The sequence below is a fragment of the Salvelinus fontinalis genome, chromosome 15 (assembly GCF_029448725.1).
Source record: "Salvelinus fontinalis isolate EN_2023a chromosome 15, ASM2944872v1, whole genome shotgun sequence".
In the NCBI taxonomy this organism is placed as follows: domain Eukaryota; kingdom Metazoa; phylum Chordata; class Actinopteri; order Salmoniformes; family Salmonidae; genus Salvelinus; species Salvelinus fontinalis.
This window is the reverse complement of record NC_074679.1, coordinates 40,112,027-40,132,800: the sequence shown is the minus strand read 5'-3', so window position 1 is coordinate 40,132,800 and position 20,774 is coordinate 40,112,027. Positions and strand designations below refer to the sequence as shown.

The 20,774-nt window shown below is 43.8% G+C and overlaps 1 protein-coding gene across 2 annotated transcripts in view; it reads right to left on the bottom strand.

Moving 5' to 3' along the window:
* Window positions 1-854: 854 nt before the first annotated feature.
* Window positions 855-20,774, bottom strand: part of efcab11 (EF-hand calcium binding domain 11) — an 82,254-nt gene continuing 62,334 nt past the window's right edge. For both annotated transcript variants that reach the window (XM_055863824.1, XM_055863825.1), the window contains one exon: window positions 855-1,746. In XM_055863824.1, coding sequence (XP_055719799.1) covers window positions 1,665-1,746 — 82 coding nt within the window. In that variant the 3' untranslated portion in view covers window positions 855-1,664. The remainder of the gene's footprint in view (window positions 1,747-20,774) is intronic.

Sequence of the window (20,774 nt, the reverse complement as noted above, 5' to 3'; positions counted from 1 at the left end):
GAGAGGGATGGATGGAAAGAGTTTGAGGAATGGCCAAATAAAAAGATACAAAGATCCCTAACCCAGCCAGACAGAGCCTGTCTGTGCAGTGGTTTCAGCCAAGTCAGTGTCCTGCAACAGCAGCACAATAGACCAGCATGCATCCTTCCCTGCCTCACACCCATGCCAAACCTATGCTACTGGATAACCTCTGCTACTATCATCTCTGCCACTTTTTTCTCTTTCTCCCCATTTCTGTAGCTAGATCTGTTCCTCTCTCCCGCGCTTCTCTCCATCTTTTCCTCTCTCCCCGTTCATGTCTCTGTATCAGTTCCATTCTCCTTCTCTACCTCATAGCTTCTTTATCCCCCTCGCTCTCTCCGTCCTCGCTCCCTTTCTCTCTCTCCGTAACCCGATGTTGTGTAGAATGAATGGGAGGATTGGTTTAATCCAGTAAGAGAGTGGATTAAAGTGTCTTGTCCCAGTACGTATCGGATGCCGCTACCGCTGCTTCCTCAAGATGAGACGGAGGCAGGATTAGACAATTACTCTATTTGATTAAACAACTGCTTGATTATATTTCCCTTCAAGTCCATTTCCTTATTTCGCAGCCCCCTGAGTCCTCTTTGATGGATACATGAAACAAACAAATGTGTGTGAGTGAGAGTAATTGAGTGTGTGTGTGTGTTAGAGAGAGACTTGTGAGAGTGTGTTCGTATACAAGTGTGTGAGACTGTTTGTGTTTAAACAACAATGTATGTGTGTTCATACGAGTGTGCATGTAAGCTTTTGACTGTGTGTGTGTGTGTGTGTATGCATTTGTATGCCGTGTGTGCACTTGCGTTTCTCTGCGTCACACAGATCCAATACTCGGGTACTTTGATTACAAAAACAAATTAATCTTTATTCAGACGGGAGTGCCGGCGTCGTAAATCTCTCCAGAACACAAACATTGTATTTACAGTCCTGTAATTGGCGGGAACAAGAAGAGCGCTGGCAAATCCCCTCTGGAGCAGCAGCCCTGGGTCCTGTTCACCAGGCACCAAATGTACTGAAACCTTGGGGGGACTACCTGAACATGTCAAATAAGCGATTTTGTTGATGTTCCGTTGCAATGTGTTTTACTACTTTGTGCACTAATGAATATGACCCTGTTAACCGGGGCTTTATAATACAGAGAAGCTATGCAGGCGCAGCGCTAGGGCCATCCTGGAGCCCTGCCTGATTAAAAATCCAATATTATTACTACCAGGGGTAATATTCAATTTGGATGCAACCTACCCCTTCATCCCTTCTCCCCCCTCTCTATCTCTCGCCCTCCCCCTCATTCTTTCTCAGGTGGAAGTGCATTTGGGAGAGCAGGGGATTATGGGATGGGACCTGCTTAATGGGGTTGAGAGAGAGAGAGAGACAGAGAGAGACAGAGAGAGAGGGAGAGAGAGGGACAGAGAGAGAGACAGAGAGAGGGACAGAGACAGAGAGAGAGAAAGGAGGGGGTAAAAAGGGAGACAGAGGTGGCTGGGTCACTGGTTCTCTGTCAAAGTAGCAGAGGTGGCACAGAAGCACGTCAACAGTGGGCTCCAAAATGCATTCTGCACAAGTTGCTCCATAGTTGATTTTTATTAGATGTTGGCCAGAACGAAGCTGTCCAGTCCAAGGAGGAGAGAGGAACGGAGTGTCCACTCTCAGCTGTTGGCCTGTCCATAGCTGATGACACACTCAAAGTCTCTGAAGCTCACGTGGCCATCACTATCCTGGTCTGCCAGCCTGTAAGAGAGACAAAGAACACAGTTAGAGAAGAGGAGGAGAGGGGCGGGGAAGAGATGGGAGAGGAGATGAGGGGAGAAAAGAGGAGGACAGAAGGAGGAGAGGAGAAGAAGCATACGTCTCTGTGGTAAGAAGCAGCCAGTTGTCCAAAGTTGTTTCTTTATTCTCTACCCCTGGAGAGCACAGCTAGTCAGCCACGGTACAGCCAAGCTCTGGCACACTGGCTCCTAGCACCAAAGGCTGCAGGTCTTTCACAATGGCTCTTTTCCTCTGTTCTATATCCATAAAATAGCAGTTCTACAAACACATTGAAACACACACGCACTGCACACACACAACTGCATGAGCACAAACACACACACACAGACATACACACACTATCACACCAGAGGATGAGCCACTCCACTCCAGAGCCAGTGTGTGAAGAAGTCGCCACAGCAAATTGAATCATGTCAATGGAGAAATTACAGTACAATAGACCTGGCTCTCTCTCTCCTCCATGTCGCTCTGCCACACACACCTTCTCTCCCTCTCGCTCTCTCTGTGTGATTTTCCCATTCCTTGGCTGTGCAAAGTGTGCGTGTAAACAGCAGCTGTGTGGAGATGAGGATCAACAGGGAGGAGAATTAGAGCAGCATTAAACAGCCAGCCAGTGGAAAATCACACTTCCTCCTCCTTCCCGTGTCTCATCGTCTCGCTCTACTAACCAAAGCTCTAACGGGCGCTCTAAATGAGAGCACTGTGAGGATCCAATTTGGACTCTACCGCAGGGGGTCTATCTGTATCGTAGAAGACGGTTAGATAGTGGGAGACCCCCATTCACAGCCTATTTATCACTCCTCCGCCGCACCCTCCCACCACCAGGGACGTAGTGGAGGGCGAACAAACAAGACCCTGTCCTCCTAGGCACCTGTCGCACCTCACCTGCTGCGTCATTTCCCGAAATACCTCTTTACCTGGTGGACCTACTGTGCGCCTGCAACAGCTACTCCGTGAATACAGGGTTTCCCCAAACTCGGTCCTGGGGACACCAGGGGGTGCACATTTAGGTTTTCCCCCCCCAAGCACTCCACCACACAGCGGATTAGTGAGGAGTTGATTCGTTTAATCTGGTGTGTAGAGCTAGGGCAAAAAACTAAAAACGTGCACCGCCTGGGGTTCCCAGGACCGAGTTTTTGGAAACGCTGTGCTGCTACACCTCACGTACACTCACCCATCCCTCTTCACCCACTCGTTTCCCTCAAGCCCTCTAAGCTCCGCTAAGAGTGTCTAGAACGGTCTACTACGGTTTAGTAAAGACCCTCTGAATCCCTGCGGGAGAGCAAGAAAGACGACAAGAAAAAGTGACTAAGAGAGAGAGAGAGAGAGAGGAGGAGAGAGAGAGAAAGTGATACGGAAAGACAGCGGGAGAAAGAGAGAGATTACTATGGAAAGAGAAGACCAGACAGGGGATACTGATAGACAAAAGATGATGAGGGTGAGCCCGAATAACAACACTTAGGAGACCACTTTATGTAGCATTAGATGGAAGACGAGAGAGGATCATGACTTAATGCCTGCGTGCTGCTTGTGCGTTTGGGTATGAGTGTGTGTTTGGATATGAGTGTGTGTGTGTGGGGGTATGAGTGTGCTAGTGTCATTTAAACAAACCACTTACACGGCGACATTTAAACTGACAGAAGCTACGACCACAATCAAGAACGTACCATTAAGACGTGATTAGTGTGTGTATAATCACACATTTGGAATGGCATGTGTGTGTGTGTGTGTGTGTGTGTGTTGACAGTCTAATTAAGGCCTGACACTGACCGTTCTTGAAACCCTGTGTTGTAGTGACAGCTATGAAATTACAATTACTGCTCAGGCTGTCAAACACAGACTGATAGTGGACAGAGAGAGGGGGATGGAAAGGGAAGGGAGAAAGGGGGCTGGTTGGAGAGGGGGAAACAGAGTCGGAAGGAGATAGAGAGAAGGGCGGGGGGGGTGGAGAGAACATGTGGTGAAAGAGTGGGATGGGGAGGGAGAGAAAGGGAGAGTTGACGAGAGTGAGAGGAAAAAGGTGGTGTGAAAGTCAACTCCTAGAGGGCAACACTCTGCTGCTTTTCACACTTTCCTTTTAATTAGTGAAACCAGGTGTGTGAACTCCCTAGCCAATCAGTGACATTAAGTGATCAACTAAGTGCCAGCGGGAGAGGAGAGAGGAGACCCACCTGACAGACCCTGTAGCGTAGCTCCTGGAGGACTTTCAGCTTGATACCATCCCTGCTCTAAGTGGTATGAACCTGGGCCTGTGGGCGGGGCTGAATATGTCTCACTCACCCACTGCAGTCAGCGTCCGCAAGGGGAGAAAGACAGCAACTCCCAGGGGCCAGTGGAACAAGCAGGCTATGACATCATCAGCATGCACCGGAGGCCCAGGAGCATTAATCACAGTATTCTCATTGCTCTAAAACAGGATGGGCAACTTCAGTCCCCCCCCCCCCCCCCCCCCCCCATCCCGAGCAAACACAGCAGATCAAACTAATTGCATTCTAAACCAAAGATCGTGATTTGTTGATTATTGGAGACAGGTGTGTTAGTTGGGGCAAATTTTGTGACACCAGTCAGCCCCTCGGGGACTGGAGTTGGCCATCCCTGCTCTAAAGACACACACTGATCGCGCACACACACAAAGAACACAAACACACCATGTGCATAAAAAGAGAGCATGCCACCCCCCCCCAAAAAAAACAAAACCGTTTCAACTCCGTCAATGTTGAATAGAGCGGACTCAGTGGTCCAACACTGTCTACAAAGAAAGAAAAAGAGAGAGAGAGAGACTGCTCAGTAGTTGACTGTTCATTCAGTCCATTACAACTGGTTACACCAGACGGATCCATTCATACCTAATTACATTATCAGTGTGTGGCAGATGTGTGTGTGTGTGTGTGTGTGTGTGGAACTCCAATCGGGATATTGATGCTCACATGAGAGCATCTGCCCCAGTTTCTGCCTGTGCATCACAACACACACACACACACACACACACACACACACACACACACACACACACACACACACACACACACACACACACACACACACACACACAGACTTATGGCGTGCAGGAGCCCAGGGTTCCAACCTAGTCAGTCAGTAACTGCCAAAATAAAGGAAACACACCAAAATAAAGTGTCTTAATTAGTGATGCACTGATATGACATTTTTGGCTGATACCGATATCCGATATTTTCCTTGCTCAAAAAAACGATACCGATTACCAATATTTTAAATTTCAGCGGCCTTTTAAGCATTATAGTAGTTAAATAGTTAACACACACACAACGGTCTAAGGCACTGCATCTCATTGCAAGAGGCATCACTACAGTCCCTGGTTCGAATCCAGGCTGTATCACATCCGGCCGTGATTGGGAGTCCCATAGGGCGGCGCACAACTGGCCCAGCTTCGTCCGGGTTTGGCCGCCATTGTAAATAAGAATATGTTCTTAACTGACTTGCCTAGTTAAATAAGAGGTTACACACACACACTAAAAATGTATTTTGTTGGCATTTACGTATGCCCCCATTACCAGTAAAACATAATCAATGCTTATTTCACTTACTTGCTGTTTCGTTGTTAATTTGTTCAGTCGTTTCATTCTCAACCAGGATTTCATCATACATGTCAAGCATCATACATTTCAGCTTTGTCTGTCCGTGGCCTCTCTTCCTTACTGTGTCTGTTTCCATCTTGTCCAGCTGTGTATGTAACATTTCACGTAAACCCGGTTTCTTGTCTGCATCGAAGTAGCGGTCCTTGTACATAGCATTGAGCATGGTGGCGACACAGTAAAGAGACTCAGAGAGAATGCCACCGAATCGCTTGTTCACAGCCTGTGTCGGCAGTTTTGTTGAGCAGGCGTTTCAATGCCATGACAGAGGATATCATGTCTGCTGCAGGTGCAGTTGATGAGCTTATTTCTCGAGTCAGTTGTTCGAATGGAGCTAGCTTGTGTGTTCATGTTTCCAAGTTTCAAACATATTCTCAAATGCCATTGAAATGGCAGCAGCGGAATGACAACCAGCACATTCGTGAGCATGCAGTACGACTTTCCTCAGTACAAAATCCTCGACGACTGTACCCACTGTGCTGTCAGACTCCGCATGCTCATGGGGCTGATATCGCTGGTCCAAATGTCAGTCGTGAAGCTAATATCAGTGACACTATTACTGTGTAACTCCGGTAGGGCAACATCTGAAAAATAACGCACCTGGTAGTGTCTACCTGTGCTCGACCAGTCAGCGAAAGCCAACATCACCCACGACAGAGTACGGTTGATTGTTAAGGGCATGAATTTCATTATCTTGGCATTAATGGAGTTCACCTTTGAGTTGTCTCGCTGAAATTGTCTTAGTCTTTCAAATGACTGCTCAACTTGTTGACTGCTCGATCCACACAGCAGACATTGTGGACTAGGTTAGGAATGCGTTGTTGCACATGTAGCGCTACATTTTACATGGCATCATTACGTCATATAGGTATGCACGTCAGCTTTGACATCGGTTTTGCACATCGGCGTTAAACTAGACATTGGGCCGATGCCAATGTTGGCATTTTTAGCTAACATCGTCTGATTCCGATATGTTCACTAACAAAGTATATCATTGCCCTTTTAAGACGCCATTGCCCCCTTTAAGAGCTCTACTGCGCAGCTGCCCCAAAATCATGCTTGAAACTCCGGTTGTAAATTATTTTTTAAAACAATGCCATACACACAATTGTAGGAGGCCTTTTTAACAAAGGCCAAAAGTGTTTTGTGTTTTGCCTAGATTGCATTAAGAAATGTTGCGCATTGGAAAGCACTGGAAAGTTACATCCTGAATGGTAAAGTATAAGCTTTGAATTACACTGAACAAAAATATAAACGCAACATGTAAAGTGTTGATCCCATGAGCTGAAATAAAAGATTGTTTCAGAAAACTAGGCGTATGTTGCGTGTCACTACTTTACAGGATAGATATTTGAACGTAGACGAGATTTTTTGGTGAACTTTCATGTGCCTTAATAACAAACGTGTATGCCATCTGTAAATAAGAAAAATACTTTACAAAATACGAGCCTAGTTGGTTTAGACATGGAAAAAGTCTGGAACCTACAGGATAGTAACGCCATGTTTGGCTGAGATAATGGATGGGCTGGACATGCCGAGATGAGTTTGGATTCGTCTGGCATGTAGTATGCTTCTGTCTATAACATGAGCTGCTCCGCATGTGTAGTTAATCCTTTCTAGCGTAGCTTTTTTGACAGACATCACGAAGAACTGCAAGAAACGCGTCTCCAGGTTACATCTTCCAACTAAGGGCAACCATTGCATCCGTGACGTAGAGGGAAAAGCGTTCATCCATGTCTACGAGTAAGAAAGTCTAGCTAGCTACATTTTCAGATATTATACATTTCTATTTTGTCAGACAGTCAAATTCATTGGAAGTTAAAGCGTCCTGTTAGATAGCTCGCTAATGTTAGCTGGCTGGCTCGCTAGCAAATGTTACGTGTATGATTTGTGCAGTAATACTATTCGTATCCCAGAGCCATTTGCATTTCTAGTTATAGCCTAATGTTAGCTAGCTAGCTAACATAGAACCTAGTTGGTTAGCTTTAGCCACCTGTAGATTCATACAGGATAGTAACGTTATGAGTTGGGATTATGGTTCATTGTTTAGCTAGCTAGCTACATGTCTAAACAAAAGACACCACTATGCAAGTAACCATTTCACTGTACCGTTTATACCTTCTGCATGTGACAAATAAAATGTGATTTTAATTTATATAGTGTGTGTTAACCAGAGATGGTAATGTGACAAACATGACCTGCACCAAAGTCAAATTGTGGCTATATCCAGGAAAGCCAAAATTCCAAAAGCTGGGCCTAAAATAGCGTATAAGAGATCATACTAAAGATCTTGCTGTGACTTATGTGGATAATGTTAAAAATATTTGTTGGTCTGATGTGATTAATAAGGAGCATCCAGACGCTGCACTTTATGAATTTATGAAATTCCTTCTTCCAAGTATTGATAAACATGCACATGTTAAGAGACTGACTGTGAGAACTGTTAAGGCTCAATTGATTGATGAGGAATTGAAAAACTGTATGGTTGAAAGAGATGGGGCAAAAGGAGTGGCTAATAAGTCTGGCTGCACATTTGACTGGCTGACTTACTACAAATTGAGAAATGTGACTAAACTCAACAAAAAGAATAAGAAACTGTATTATGAAGCCAACATCAATAATATAAAGAATGATGGGAAAAAAACTTGAGTACATTAAATGAAATTATGGGCAGAAAGGCAAATTGAACTCATCAAACCATTTTGATGTTGCCAATTATTTTAACGATTATTTAATTGGCAAAGTGGGCAAACTTAGGCAGGAAATGCCAACAACGAACAGTGAGCCGTCATCCTCATGCATAAAAAAATAAAAAACAATGAAAGAAAAGTCTTGAAAGTTTGAATTTTGTAAAGTTAAGTGTGGGAAAGGTGGGGAAATTATTGCTATCGATCAATAATGACGAACCTCGTGGCATTGACAGCTACTGAAAAAAGTAGCTGACTCTATAGCCACTCCTATCTGTCATAGCTTAAATCTGAGCCTAGAGAAAAGTCTTTGTCAACAGGCCTGGAGGGAAGCCAAAGTCATTCCGTTACCCAAGAGTGGAAAAGAGGCATTTACTGGTTCTAACAACAGACCTATCAGCTTGCTGCCAGCTCTTAGCAAACTGTACAATCCTACTTCTACAAATTAACAACAGCCTTTCAGCATGCTTATAGAGAAGGGCACTCAACATGTACTGCACTGACACAAATGACTGATGATTAGTTGAAAGAAATTGATAACAAGACGATTTTGGGAACTGCACTGCTAGATTTCAGTGCAGCCTTTGATATTATTGACGATAACCAGTTGTTGAGAAAACATACACTACCGTTCAAAAGTTTGGGGTCACTTAGAAATGTCCTTGTTTTTGAAAGAAAAGCTAATTTGTTTTCCATTAAAATAACATCAAATTGATCAGAAATACAGTGTAGACATTGTTAAAGTTGTAAATGACTATTGTAGCTGGAAATGGCGGATTTTTTTCATGGAATATCTACATAGGCGTACAGAGGCCCATTATCAGCAACCATCACTCCTGTGTTCCAATGGCACGTTGTGTTAGCTAATCCAAGTTTATCATTTTAAAAAGCTAATTGATCATTAGAGAACCCTTTTGCAATTGTTAGCACAGATGAAAACTGTTATTCTGATGAAAGAAGCAATACAATTGGCCTTCTTTAGACTAGTTGAGTATCTGGAGCATCAGCATTTGTGGATTCAATTACAGGCTCAAAATGGCCAGAAACAAAGGACTTTCTTCTGAAACTCATCAGTCTATTCTTGTTCTGAGAATTGAAGGCTATTCCATGCGAGAAATTGCCAAGAAACTGAAGATCTTGTACAACGCTGTGTACTACTCCCTTCACAGAACAGCGCAAACTGGCTCTAACCAGAATAGAAAGAGGAGTAGGAGGCCCCGGTACACAACTGGGCAAAAAGACAAGTACATTAGAGTGTCTAGTTTGAGAAACAGACGCCTCACAAGTCCTCAACTGGCAGCTTCATTAAATAGTACCCGCAAAACACAAGTCTCAACGTCAACAGTGAAGAGGCGTCTCCGGGATGCTGGCCACCTATGCAGAGTTGCAAAGAAAAAGCCATCTCAGACTGGCCTATAAAAATAAAATATTAAGATTGGCAAAAGAACACAGACACTGGACAGAGGAAGATTGTAAAAAAGTGTTACGGACAGACAAATCTAAGTTTGTGGTGTTCAGTGTCACAAAGAAGAACATTGAGACACTGAAAAAATAAAAAGATGCTGGAGGAGTGCTTGACGCCATCTGTCAAACATGGTGGAGGCAATGTGATGCTCTGGGGGAGCTTTGGTGGTGGTAAAGTTGGAGTTTTGTACAGGGTAAAAGGGATCTTGAAGAAGGAAGGCTATCACTCCATTTTGCAACACCATTCCATACCCTGTGGACGGTGCTTAATTTGAGCCAATTTCCTGCTACAACAGGACATTGACCCAAAGCACACCTTCAAACTACGCAATAACTATTTAGGGAAGAAGCAGTCAGCTGGTATTCTGTCTATAATGGAGTGGCCAGCACAGTAACCGGATCTCAACCCTATTGAAATGTTGTGGGAACAGCTTGACCGTATGGTACGTAAGAAGTGCCCATCAAGTCAATCCAACTTGTGGGAGGTGCTTCAGCAAGCATGTGGTGAAATCTATTCAGATTACCTCAACAAATTCACAACTAGAATGCCAAATGTCTGCAAGGCTGTAATTGCTGCAAATGGAGGATTCTATGACGAAAGCAAAGTTTGAAGGACAATTATTATTTAAATAAAAACAAAAAACATTATTTATAACCTTGTCAACATCTTGACTATTTTTCCTATTCATTTTGCAACTCATTTCATGTATGTTTTCATGGAAAACAAGGACATTTCTAAATGACCCCAAACTTTTGAACGGTAGTGTATTTGTTATGGCTTTTCAACCTCTGCCATATCATGGATTCAGAGCTATCTATCTAATAGAACTCAGAGGGTTTTATTTAACGGAAGCTTCTCAAATGTCAAACATGTAAAGTGTGGTGTACCGCAGGGCAGCTCTCTAGGCCCTCTACTCTTTTCTATTTTTACCAATGAACTGCCTCTGGCATTAAACAAAGCATGTGTGTCCATGTATGCTGATGATTCAATCATATACGCATCAGCAACCACAGCTAATGAAGTCACTGTAACCCTTAACAATGAGTTGCAGTCTGTTTTGGAATGGGTGGCCAGTAATAAATTGGTCCTGAACATCTCTAAAACAAAGAGCATTGTATTTGGTACAAACCATTCCCTACGTTCTAGACCTCAGCTGAATCTGGTAATGAACGAACAAGTTGAGGAGACTAAATTACTCGGTATTGCCTTAGATTGTAAACTGTCATGGACAAAACATATATATTCACTGATTGTAAAGATGGGGAGAGGTCTGTCAGTATTTAAGCGATGCTCTGTTTTTTTGACACCATCCTCCAAAAAGCAAGTCCTGCAGGCTGTAGTTTTATCTTATCTTGATTAATGTCCAGTCGTGTGGTTGAGTGCTGCAAGGAAAGATCTAGTTAAGCTGCAGCTTGCTCAGAACAGAGGGGCACGTCTTGCTCTTCATTGTAATCAGAGGGCTAATTGTAATACTACACATGCCAGTCTCTAAGAGTTGACGAGAAACTGATTGCATCACTTCTCCTTTTTATAAGAAACATTGTGTTCAATTCAAAATTGTTTGCATAGTCAACTTACACACAGCTCTGACACACACACTTACCCGACCAGACATGCCACCAGGGGTCTTTTCACAGTCCCCAAATCCAGAACAAATTCAAGAAAGCATAAAGTATTATATAGAGCCATTATTGCACAGAAATCCCATCTCAACAGCAAACCTGGTTAAAAAAAACAGATAAAGCAACACCTCACAGCACAACGCCTCTCACCTATTTGACCTAGATAGCTTGTGTGTAGGTATTGATATGTAGGCTACGTGTGCCTTTTTTAAATTGATGCAGTTCTGTCCTTGTGCTGTCCTTGTCTATTAAAGTTCTGTATGTTTCATGTTTTGTGTGGACACCAGGAAGAGTAGCTGCTGCTTTTGCAACAGCTAATGGGGATCCTCAGAACAATTGTATTTTAAATAATGATCTTGTTGTGAGTTTATTTTCTTGTTATAATGAATAGAGATTAGCTAAAGTTAAGATGTCAGCTATGGTCATTATTTGAACTGGCTAGCCAGCTAATTTAACATTAGCTAGCTAGCTATATTAAATACATTTTTAAACGGATGGGTTTATTGATGTTATGCTATTTGGACCACCAAGCTGCGGATGTCATGCAGCCTGTCGTTTTTGTGTTTATACTTTTTCATAAAGACAAGTTTGATGTCGGATGACAATATAATGTTCATGATGTCATGCACTGTATACGGACATGCCGATAGACGTTGTATAAAGCAGCCTTTAGTCTTGAAATCTTTGGTTGTTTAGTACACTACCGTACTCACTCTGTTTAGCACATTGCCTCACATGTGAATACTTAAAGATGTGGGGCTAAGGCTTAAGAGGGTGTGAACGATGTTGAATGGGTGTAGACAAAGAGGGGCTCTCCACTAGGTGTACCAAAACTTTCAAGGGCCCTTTTCTCAAAAGTGGGGTTAGAAGTTAATCAACTTTCAAAGCAAAATTACTTTCCATTGTTCCTCAACTGTAGTGTATGATATACCATGTTTTAGCTCTGAGTCTCTACTTTTATCCAATGTAGAAAACACCAACTACATAAGACCGAATTGAGCCGGTCGGTCCCATTTTCCATATGCACAAAATACCTATTTCTCTCAAATTGTGTGCACAAATTTGTTTTTCCATCCCTGTTAGTGAGCATTTCTCTTTTGCCAAGATAATCCATCCACCTGACAGGTGTGGCATATCAAGAAGGTGATTAAACAGCATTATCATTACACAGGTGCACCTTGTGCTGGGGACAATAAAAGGCCACTCTAAAATGTGCAGTTGTCACACAACACAATGTCACAGATGTATCAAGTTTTGAGGGAGTGTGCAATTGGCATGCTGACTCCAGGAACGTCCACCAGAGCCGTTTCCAAAAATGGAATGTTAATTTCTCTACGATAAGCCACCTCTGACGTCATTTTAGAAAATTTGGCAGTATGTCCAACCGGCCTCACAGCCTCAGACCACGTGTATGGCGTTGTGTTGGTGACCGGTTTGCTGATGTCAACATTGTGAACAGAGTGCCCCACGGTGGCGGAGGGGTTATGGTATGGGCAGGCATAAACTATGGACAATGAACACAATTGCATTTAATCAATGGCAATTTGAATGCAAAGAGATATTGTGATGAGATCTTGAGGCCAATTGGCGTGCCATTCATCCTCCACCGTCACCTCATGTTTCAGCATGATAATGCACGGCCCCAGGAAGCTGAAAATGTCCCAGTTCTTTTATGGCCTGCATACTCACCAGACATGTCACATATTGTGCATGTTTGGGATGCTCTGGATTGATGTGTATGACAGCGTGTTCCAGTTTTTGCCAATATCCAGCAACTTTGCACAGCCATTGAAGAGTGGGACAGCATTCCACAGTCAACTGCCTGACCAACTCTATATCGAAGGAGAGGTGTCGCGCTGCATGAGGCAAATGGTGGTCACATCAGATACTGACTGGATTACTGATCCACACCCCTACCTTTTTTTTAAGGTATCTGTGACCAACAGATGCATATCCGTGTTCCCAGTCATGTGAAATCCATAGATTAGGGCCTAGTGAATTGATTTCAATTGACTGATTTCCTTGTATGAACTGTAAGTCAATAAAATCTTGGAAATTGTTGCATGTTAAGTTTATATTTTTGTTCAGTGTACTTTGCCAGCAGGTACAGTAGGCTACACACCGGTGTTTGAGTTGAGCGCTGCAGTGGTGCTCATTATAGAATATTTAATTCCCTTCATCTGAACATCAGAGTGTCAGCAACAATCATGCATGTCAGTCCAGTGCACACAGCGTAACAGAGAAAATAAAATATTTGAGAAAACATTTATTTGGGAATTTATTTCGAAGAACAGACATGCTTCTGTATTAGGCTATACTGTATCATCTCCAAACCAGCCCCCAGAGATTTTTTTATTGCGGATCTACATTGATCTCAAAAACGACCTCTCCAGAATCCAATGACAGAGAACTGCAACCCCTGCCCTATGCTCCTTTGAGATCCCTCTTTCAAAGTCACCGAGATATCTTTTTCTAGCCATGGTAGCCAAAATACTGGGCAACTGAGCATTTTTATACATGACCCTAAGCATGAGATATTAATTAACTCAGGAACCACACCTGTGTGGAAGCACCTGCTTTCAATATACTTTGATTAAATGAGGGATACAATGACAAAAAATCCCAATGAAATATATTAATCCCACTTTGCAACACAACAAAATGTGAAAAAATCCAAGGGTGGTGAATATCAAATCCAATCAAATGTTATTCGTCACATGTGCCGAATACAACAGGTGTTTACTTACAAGCCCTTAACTGCATTGTTGGTTAAGAAAGTAGTTACAAAATTAAACTGAAGTAAAAAAATAAAAAATAATTAGAGCATAAAGTAGCACTTAGTGTAAACTCATTGCTGCTTAAAATGAGAATAAGGCAGGAAGTAGAAACCTATTGTGTTTCCTTATATGACATCACAGATTAGGAGAAAAGATAGGGAAGGTGTGGGGATGGATAGAGGGATATGTGCCTGGGTAGCAACAGTTTGTGTGTGTGTGTGTGTGTGTGTGTGTGTGTGTGTGTGTGTGTGTGTGTGTGTGTGTGTGTGTGTGTGTGTGTGTGTGTGTGTGTGCACAAAAGGAGTACGCTCTAAGGTGGGTAGTGAGATACTGCTGGCCCTGTAATGTGAACGCAGAGGAGGAATCAGCCCCCTGCCGCCAGTGAAATGACCCACCCCTGGAGGCCATGCTCTAAAAAGGGGGCTGCCCGGCCTTCTCTAGCCCAGGAGACAGGCCCCTGCCTGGGATGTGTCTGGGGAGAGGCAGGGGGTCGCCTGGGTCTCACACAGACTCCATTACTAACTCATTTCACTCACCTGGGGGGGTGGGGGAGGACGACGACATCAAATCACACACATAAAGAAGATGAGGCAAAGGAGGGAGATACAAAGTGAGAGAGGAGGGATGGAGAGTCCGAATCACTGAGCAGTGAAGAAATACTCTCGCAAGCACACACGCACACACTCTCACTCTCTCTGTTCCAATCAGAGGGGACCGGTGCCACTGTGCACATCATACGTTGTTCAGCTCCTGCTAACACAAACAGCTCCATGGGTACCCACAATCTATCAGTGTGGGGGCAAGCCTCTCTGATCAAATGAGAAATATACTCTGAAACAGCCAAGAAGTGAATGGGGGATGATAGGAAAGGGGGGGGTACGTTACTCTCTTTGTACCCTAAAACACATCTCTATGCCTCCTCGCTGAAACCGTTTCCTTTGTCACAGTCTGAACGATGAAAAGCCTTCATCTTCACCCACACACACACGCAGGAGGATGAAAGACCTTCCTGTTCTCCGTTGGGCCCTACAGACCCCAAGGAAGGCCTGTCTGTCACGTTTGGTTGGAACCAATGTTCCTTCTAAGTTACGTCCGTGCAGCTCCCTGGGACTGCCGAGCAGAAATATCAACCCACAGAGAGAAGCACGAGATTGAACTTCACTCAACTTTCTAGAACAGTGGTCACCAACCGGTCGATGGCAATCGACTGGTCGATCTCCAAAGCCTTCCTAGTCGATCGCAAAACATTTGTGAAAAACCCCCAACAATAAAGCCTTTTCTTCCATTTTTTAAAATGTATTTGACATTGTCACACCTGATCCCACTCCCCCTCCCTGGCACTCGAAGGCGCCAGGCTCCCCAGCATTACGTACTCCTGCCACCATCAGTACGCACACCTGCCTTTCCCCTTCACATGCATCAGCGATTAATGGACTCAATCACCTGTGTCATTTTCTCCCCTATATCTGTCTGTTCCCAAGCTCTGTTCCCCGCTTCAGGATGAATGTTCGTTTGTCTTTGCGTACCCGGTTCTGACGCTGTCTCTGTCCTGTTTGATGTCTGTTCCATATTAAATGTTCTACTCCCCATACCTGCTTCTCTTCTCCAGCGTCGGTCATTACAGTCATGGGCTGTTGGCAGTAGGTGCACCCTTGTGCGCCGGGTAGGCGAACTGTTGCCATTTTGAACCATTTCATGTGTATGAAGGTAAACTCTGCCTTCCCGGCGGGCCCAGAGATAAAATCAAGCGCACTATAGGCCTAACGCTGACCAATCGGATGGCTCAGATTACCGTGTCTGCATTAACGTAGCAGGCATAAGAAATCTACAGCAAGGTTAATACTGTGAGATTTCAAAATGTTTAAACCCATGACTAGAGAGAGAGTCTACAAATACAGCAAAGAGCTGCTGTTTTTTTCTTACTCAGCACTGTCAACACTTTGTATTCAACACCTTAATAAGCCATACATTTTTATGGCCTGAACAACAATGCATTATCATTGTTATCGTTGCTACAGTACTGTTTTTAATTGGTTAATGTTGCATAGGCGTACGTTTTTTAAGTCATGTAAAAAAAAAAAAAACTCGGCTTGCATTTAGACTCAAAGTGATTTTAACTCAGAAAAGGTTGGTGACCACTGTTCTAGAGTTCTCCCTGTTAACACTATTGACATTTCCCTTTACTGTGGCAATTGTGGTCGAATCAACACAATATTAGCCACTTTCAATGCAACACACCGAAACAAAATGAAGTATGCAAGAGATGTTGTTGTAGGTAGAACACAGAGTAGGATTTTATTGCATTGACACGCACTACTCAGCCCGTACTCTACACAGACCGGTTCGGCATAAACAAATGAGCGCCGCAGTAGGCCTATATGCAAACAGAACATTGCCATATATGGATGTGCCATTTACTTTGAACTGGACTGTGTTCACAGCATGAGCGGTTCTGAATAGATGCACTTGTTTTGAGATCAAAGCGAGGTGCATGTAGCCACGTGTATACATTTAGTTCATATCCTTTGCTCGTTAGTGAGTTTTTCGCCCAGTAATAGATAATTTGCTGTCAGTAATAGGGGAGTGATTGTCTCCTACAAGAGCACAAAATGTGTACATTTCTAGACATACAGTGCATTTGGAAAGAATGCACTATGTCTAGAAATTAGTATTCAGACCATTTGCTATGAGACTTGAAATTAAGCTCAGGTGCATCCTGTTTCCATTTGTCATCCTTGAGATGTTTCTACAACTTGATTTGAATTTACCACAAGTGGACTCCATGATTTAGAAAGGCACACATACCTGTCTATATAAGGTCCTACAGTTGACTGTGCATGTCAGAACAAAAACCAAGCCATGAGGTCGAAAGGAATTGTCCGTAGAGCTCCAAGACAGGATTGTGTCGAGGCACAGATCTGGGGAAGGGTACCAAAATATTTCTGCAGCATATAAGGTCTCCAAGAACGCAGTGTCCTCCATCATTCTTAAATGGATGAAGTTTGGAACCACCAAGACTCTTCCTAGAGCTGGCCGCCCGGCCAAACTGAGTAATCGGGGGAGAAAGGCCTTGGTCAGAGAGGTGACCAAGAACCTGATGGTCACTCTGGCAGAGCTCCAGAGTTCCTCTGTGGAGAAGGGAAAACCATCTTTGCAGCACTCCACCAATCAGGCCTTTACGGCAGAGTGGCCAGATGGAAGTCACTCCTCAGTAAAATGCACATGACAGCCAGCTTGGAATTTGCCAAAAGGCACCTAAAGGACACTCAGACCATGACAAACACGATTCTCTGGTCTGATGAAAGAAAGATTGAACTCTTTGGCATGAATGCCAAGCGTCACGTCTGGAGGAAACCTTGCACCATCCCTACAGTGACGCATGGTCGTGGCAGCATCATGCTGTGAGGATGTTGTCAGCGGAAGGGACTGGAAGACTAGTCAGGATTGAAGGAAAGATGAACAGAGCAAAGTACAGAGAGATCCTTGATGAAAACCTGCTCCAGAGCACTCAGGACCTCAGACTGGGGGCAAAGGTTTACCTTCCAACAGGACAACGACCCTAAGCATACAGCCAGACAATGCAGGAGTGGCTTCGAGACAAGTCTCTGAATGTCCTTGGGTGGCCAAGCCAGAGCCCGGACTTGAACCCGATCGAAAATCTCTGGAGAGACCTGAAAATAGCTGTGCAGCGACGCTCCCCATCCAACCTGACAGAGTTTGAAAGGATCTGCAGAGAAGAATGGGAGAAACTCCCCAAATACAGGTGTGCCAAGCTTGTAGCGTCATACCCAAGAAGACTTGAGGCTGTAATCACTGCCAAAGGTGCTACAACAAAGTACTGAGTAAAGGGTCTTAATACTTATGTCAATGTGATATTGATTTTTTAAATTTATAATACATTTTCAACTATTTCTAAAAAACACTTTTTATTATGGGGTATTGTGAGTAGATTAATGAGTCAGGTAAACAGCCTTTTTTATTTTAAAGGGGCAGTGTTGTATTTTGAGACAGCTTATTCAAGCCTAAGTAGCTAATAGGCAGAGGGTATCATAATTTGTCTGATTCTCTGTAACAATGGTATGGGAATAATAATGCATTTTATTAGTGTGTGTGTTCCTGGATGTGTTTAACTATACTTGTGGGGACCAGAACAAACATTTCACCAACTGGGGAGATTTTTATTAATCCCCACTAGGTCAAATGCTATTTCTAGGGGGGTTAGGGTTAAGGTTGGAATTAGGTTTAGTTTTAGGGTTAAGGTTAGGGAAAATAGGATTTTGAATGGGACTGAATTGTGTGTCCCCACAAAGTTAGTTATACAAGACTGTGTGTGTATGTAGTCGCAGCAGCTCCGGGGGCTTAGATAAGGATTGACCCCTAGAGGCCTCAATCCAATGAGAGGAGGAATACCCTGCCTTAGGCTATCTGCTTGTCTACTGCGCGTGCACGCACACGCACGCACCAGAGCCACTCCACAGGAAAAAAGACTTCAGAGGAAATGCAATGACAACAAATAACATTTCTGATTACAACATCTGTGTTCTTCCGCGGCGGTTTAAAACCCTAGAGGGCTAGTTAATTACAATGGGAGTGTGCTCATAAAGCCTCTCAGAGTAAGAGTGCTTGGACAGGTTCCCCCTGTCCATCGTAATCTTATTCATCGTGATCTTAAAGGCTAAACTGATCCTAGATCAGCACACCCAATCTGAGACGCTTTATGATAGTCATCATCTGAAACGAGGCTGCACACTGGGCTCGTTTTTTTTTCTCTCCCTTATTTGTCGTTTCTCGCATTTGTTGTTTGTTTGTGTGAGTTCTGGAGGCCCTTTATAAAAAGTTAAAAACAGAGAGAGATAAAAGATACACAAGTAGTAATTAAAATAATTTCAGGGCTGAGTTTCACACACACACACACACAAAAAAAAGGGTGTTCGTTAGTGAGCATTCTGGGAGAAGTTGTTGCCTGGGAGCGATCTCAGCATGATCTCTTCTATACACATCTGTAGGAGAGAGGGAATGGATGGAGGAAGGAGAGAGAGACAGAGAGAGAACATTTGTTTGTGCACGCGGTCATCTCTGTGTGTGTGTGTGTGTGTGTGTGTGTGTGTGTACATGCACCCCATCGTGACACTGCTGGCTCTCCCTACAATCAGATTCAGAAGCTGGTTCCAAATCTATTGATGTCAATCACTGACAAACCCAGCTACAGTACATTTTACACCATTTAGCTCGACGCTCTTATCCAGAGCGACTTACAGGAGCAATTAGGGTTAAGTGCTTACGGGCACACCTAGTTGGCTTGAGGGGGGGTTCAAACCAGTGACCTTTCAGTTACTGGCCCAATGCTCTTAACCGCTAGGCTACTTGCAGCCCCAGGTACAGCAAGCCCCTGTCAGTGAGGCTGCTTTACTCTGTCACAGACAACACGCTAGAGAGAGAAACATTACATTATTGCAGCAAGGACATAGCAGGAGCATGACATAGCTAGTCATCTGAAACAGACTTCGTAGCTGATCTGATGTCACTTCCTGTCAACAGATCTAACACAGACGTGTCACTTACTGGCAGCATTAAGCTAGTTCACCAGTCTAAAATCTAAAAAGTAAAATGTTTTATAGAACACACACACACTCCCCTCACTCGTCACTCAACCTGGCAATGCCGACACGTTGTTTACCTTACAGGGCCGTGGCTCCAATGCTATTTCCATCTAGTGGGCCAGACAGAGGGCTGTGTGTGTGTGTATGTTTGTCTGGTACAAAGCTGGTGCAGGAGGTTTAAACGGGCTTCGCTAGTAGACGTGCCTGATTGAGTCCTTGTCTGCTCCCATTATTGTTTTAATAAATCACACACACACACACACACACACACACACACACACACACACACACACACACACACACACACACACACACACACACACACACACACACACACACACACACACACACACACACACACACACACACACCTGCGAATGGAGCTTCCAGTGTTACCCGGGCATTACGTAAAGAAAAGCTTCTGAACGCAGCTCGCTAACTTTGAAACACAACGGGAATCCTGCGATGAGTTCATTAGAATGTTAATTACAGCTATTCAGCAGAATGGAACTACTGTAAACAGAACATGTGAGTTAAGGAGAAAGGAGAGAGAGGAAGGAGGAAAGGGGGGAGGAATAGGAGCAGGAGAAGACAGAACAGAGTTTCTGGAACTTTGGCTTTGATCTTTTTCAAAAACGATATTGGTTGAACCGTATTGGTTTTCCACAGGGGCACAGTATATGCCGAGATACAGTTTGTGATGCAGCACCTTGTAATTGCATGGTTGTATCAGCTCATTCATGAGGGCACAGTATACGTTGAGGTACCGTATCATACTGTGGTTCAGTCAGAGGGTACTGTGCTGTTTGGTCCCAGGTGCAGTTGAGGTCTTTGTGGATTACCTCAGGCTTAGCTCTGCTGCCGTGATCTCAGCTCGGATACCATTACACACTACCTAACAAATATCCTCCCTCTATAGAGTACCCCAGTATGAGTCATAATATCATATATAATAGGTCAAACAGGGAAATGGTTCCGATCATTTTTCCACTATAAATTTGCCCCATAGGGGATTTTAGAAACTGTGTTTTGATAACCATGTAAATCTCTCTCGAAAAAGGGGCCTTTTATTAATATATTCGCCTGTATTTACCCCCCCCCCCCAAAAGTAAATGCTAATTAGCTGCTAATGTGGCTATCATAAAGAACAACAAATGCCATGATGATCTGGAAGAGACTGCTGAATCGAGGCAAAGGTAAGAATCTCTGGATTAACTATCTAATGTT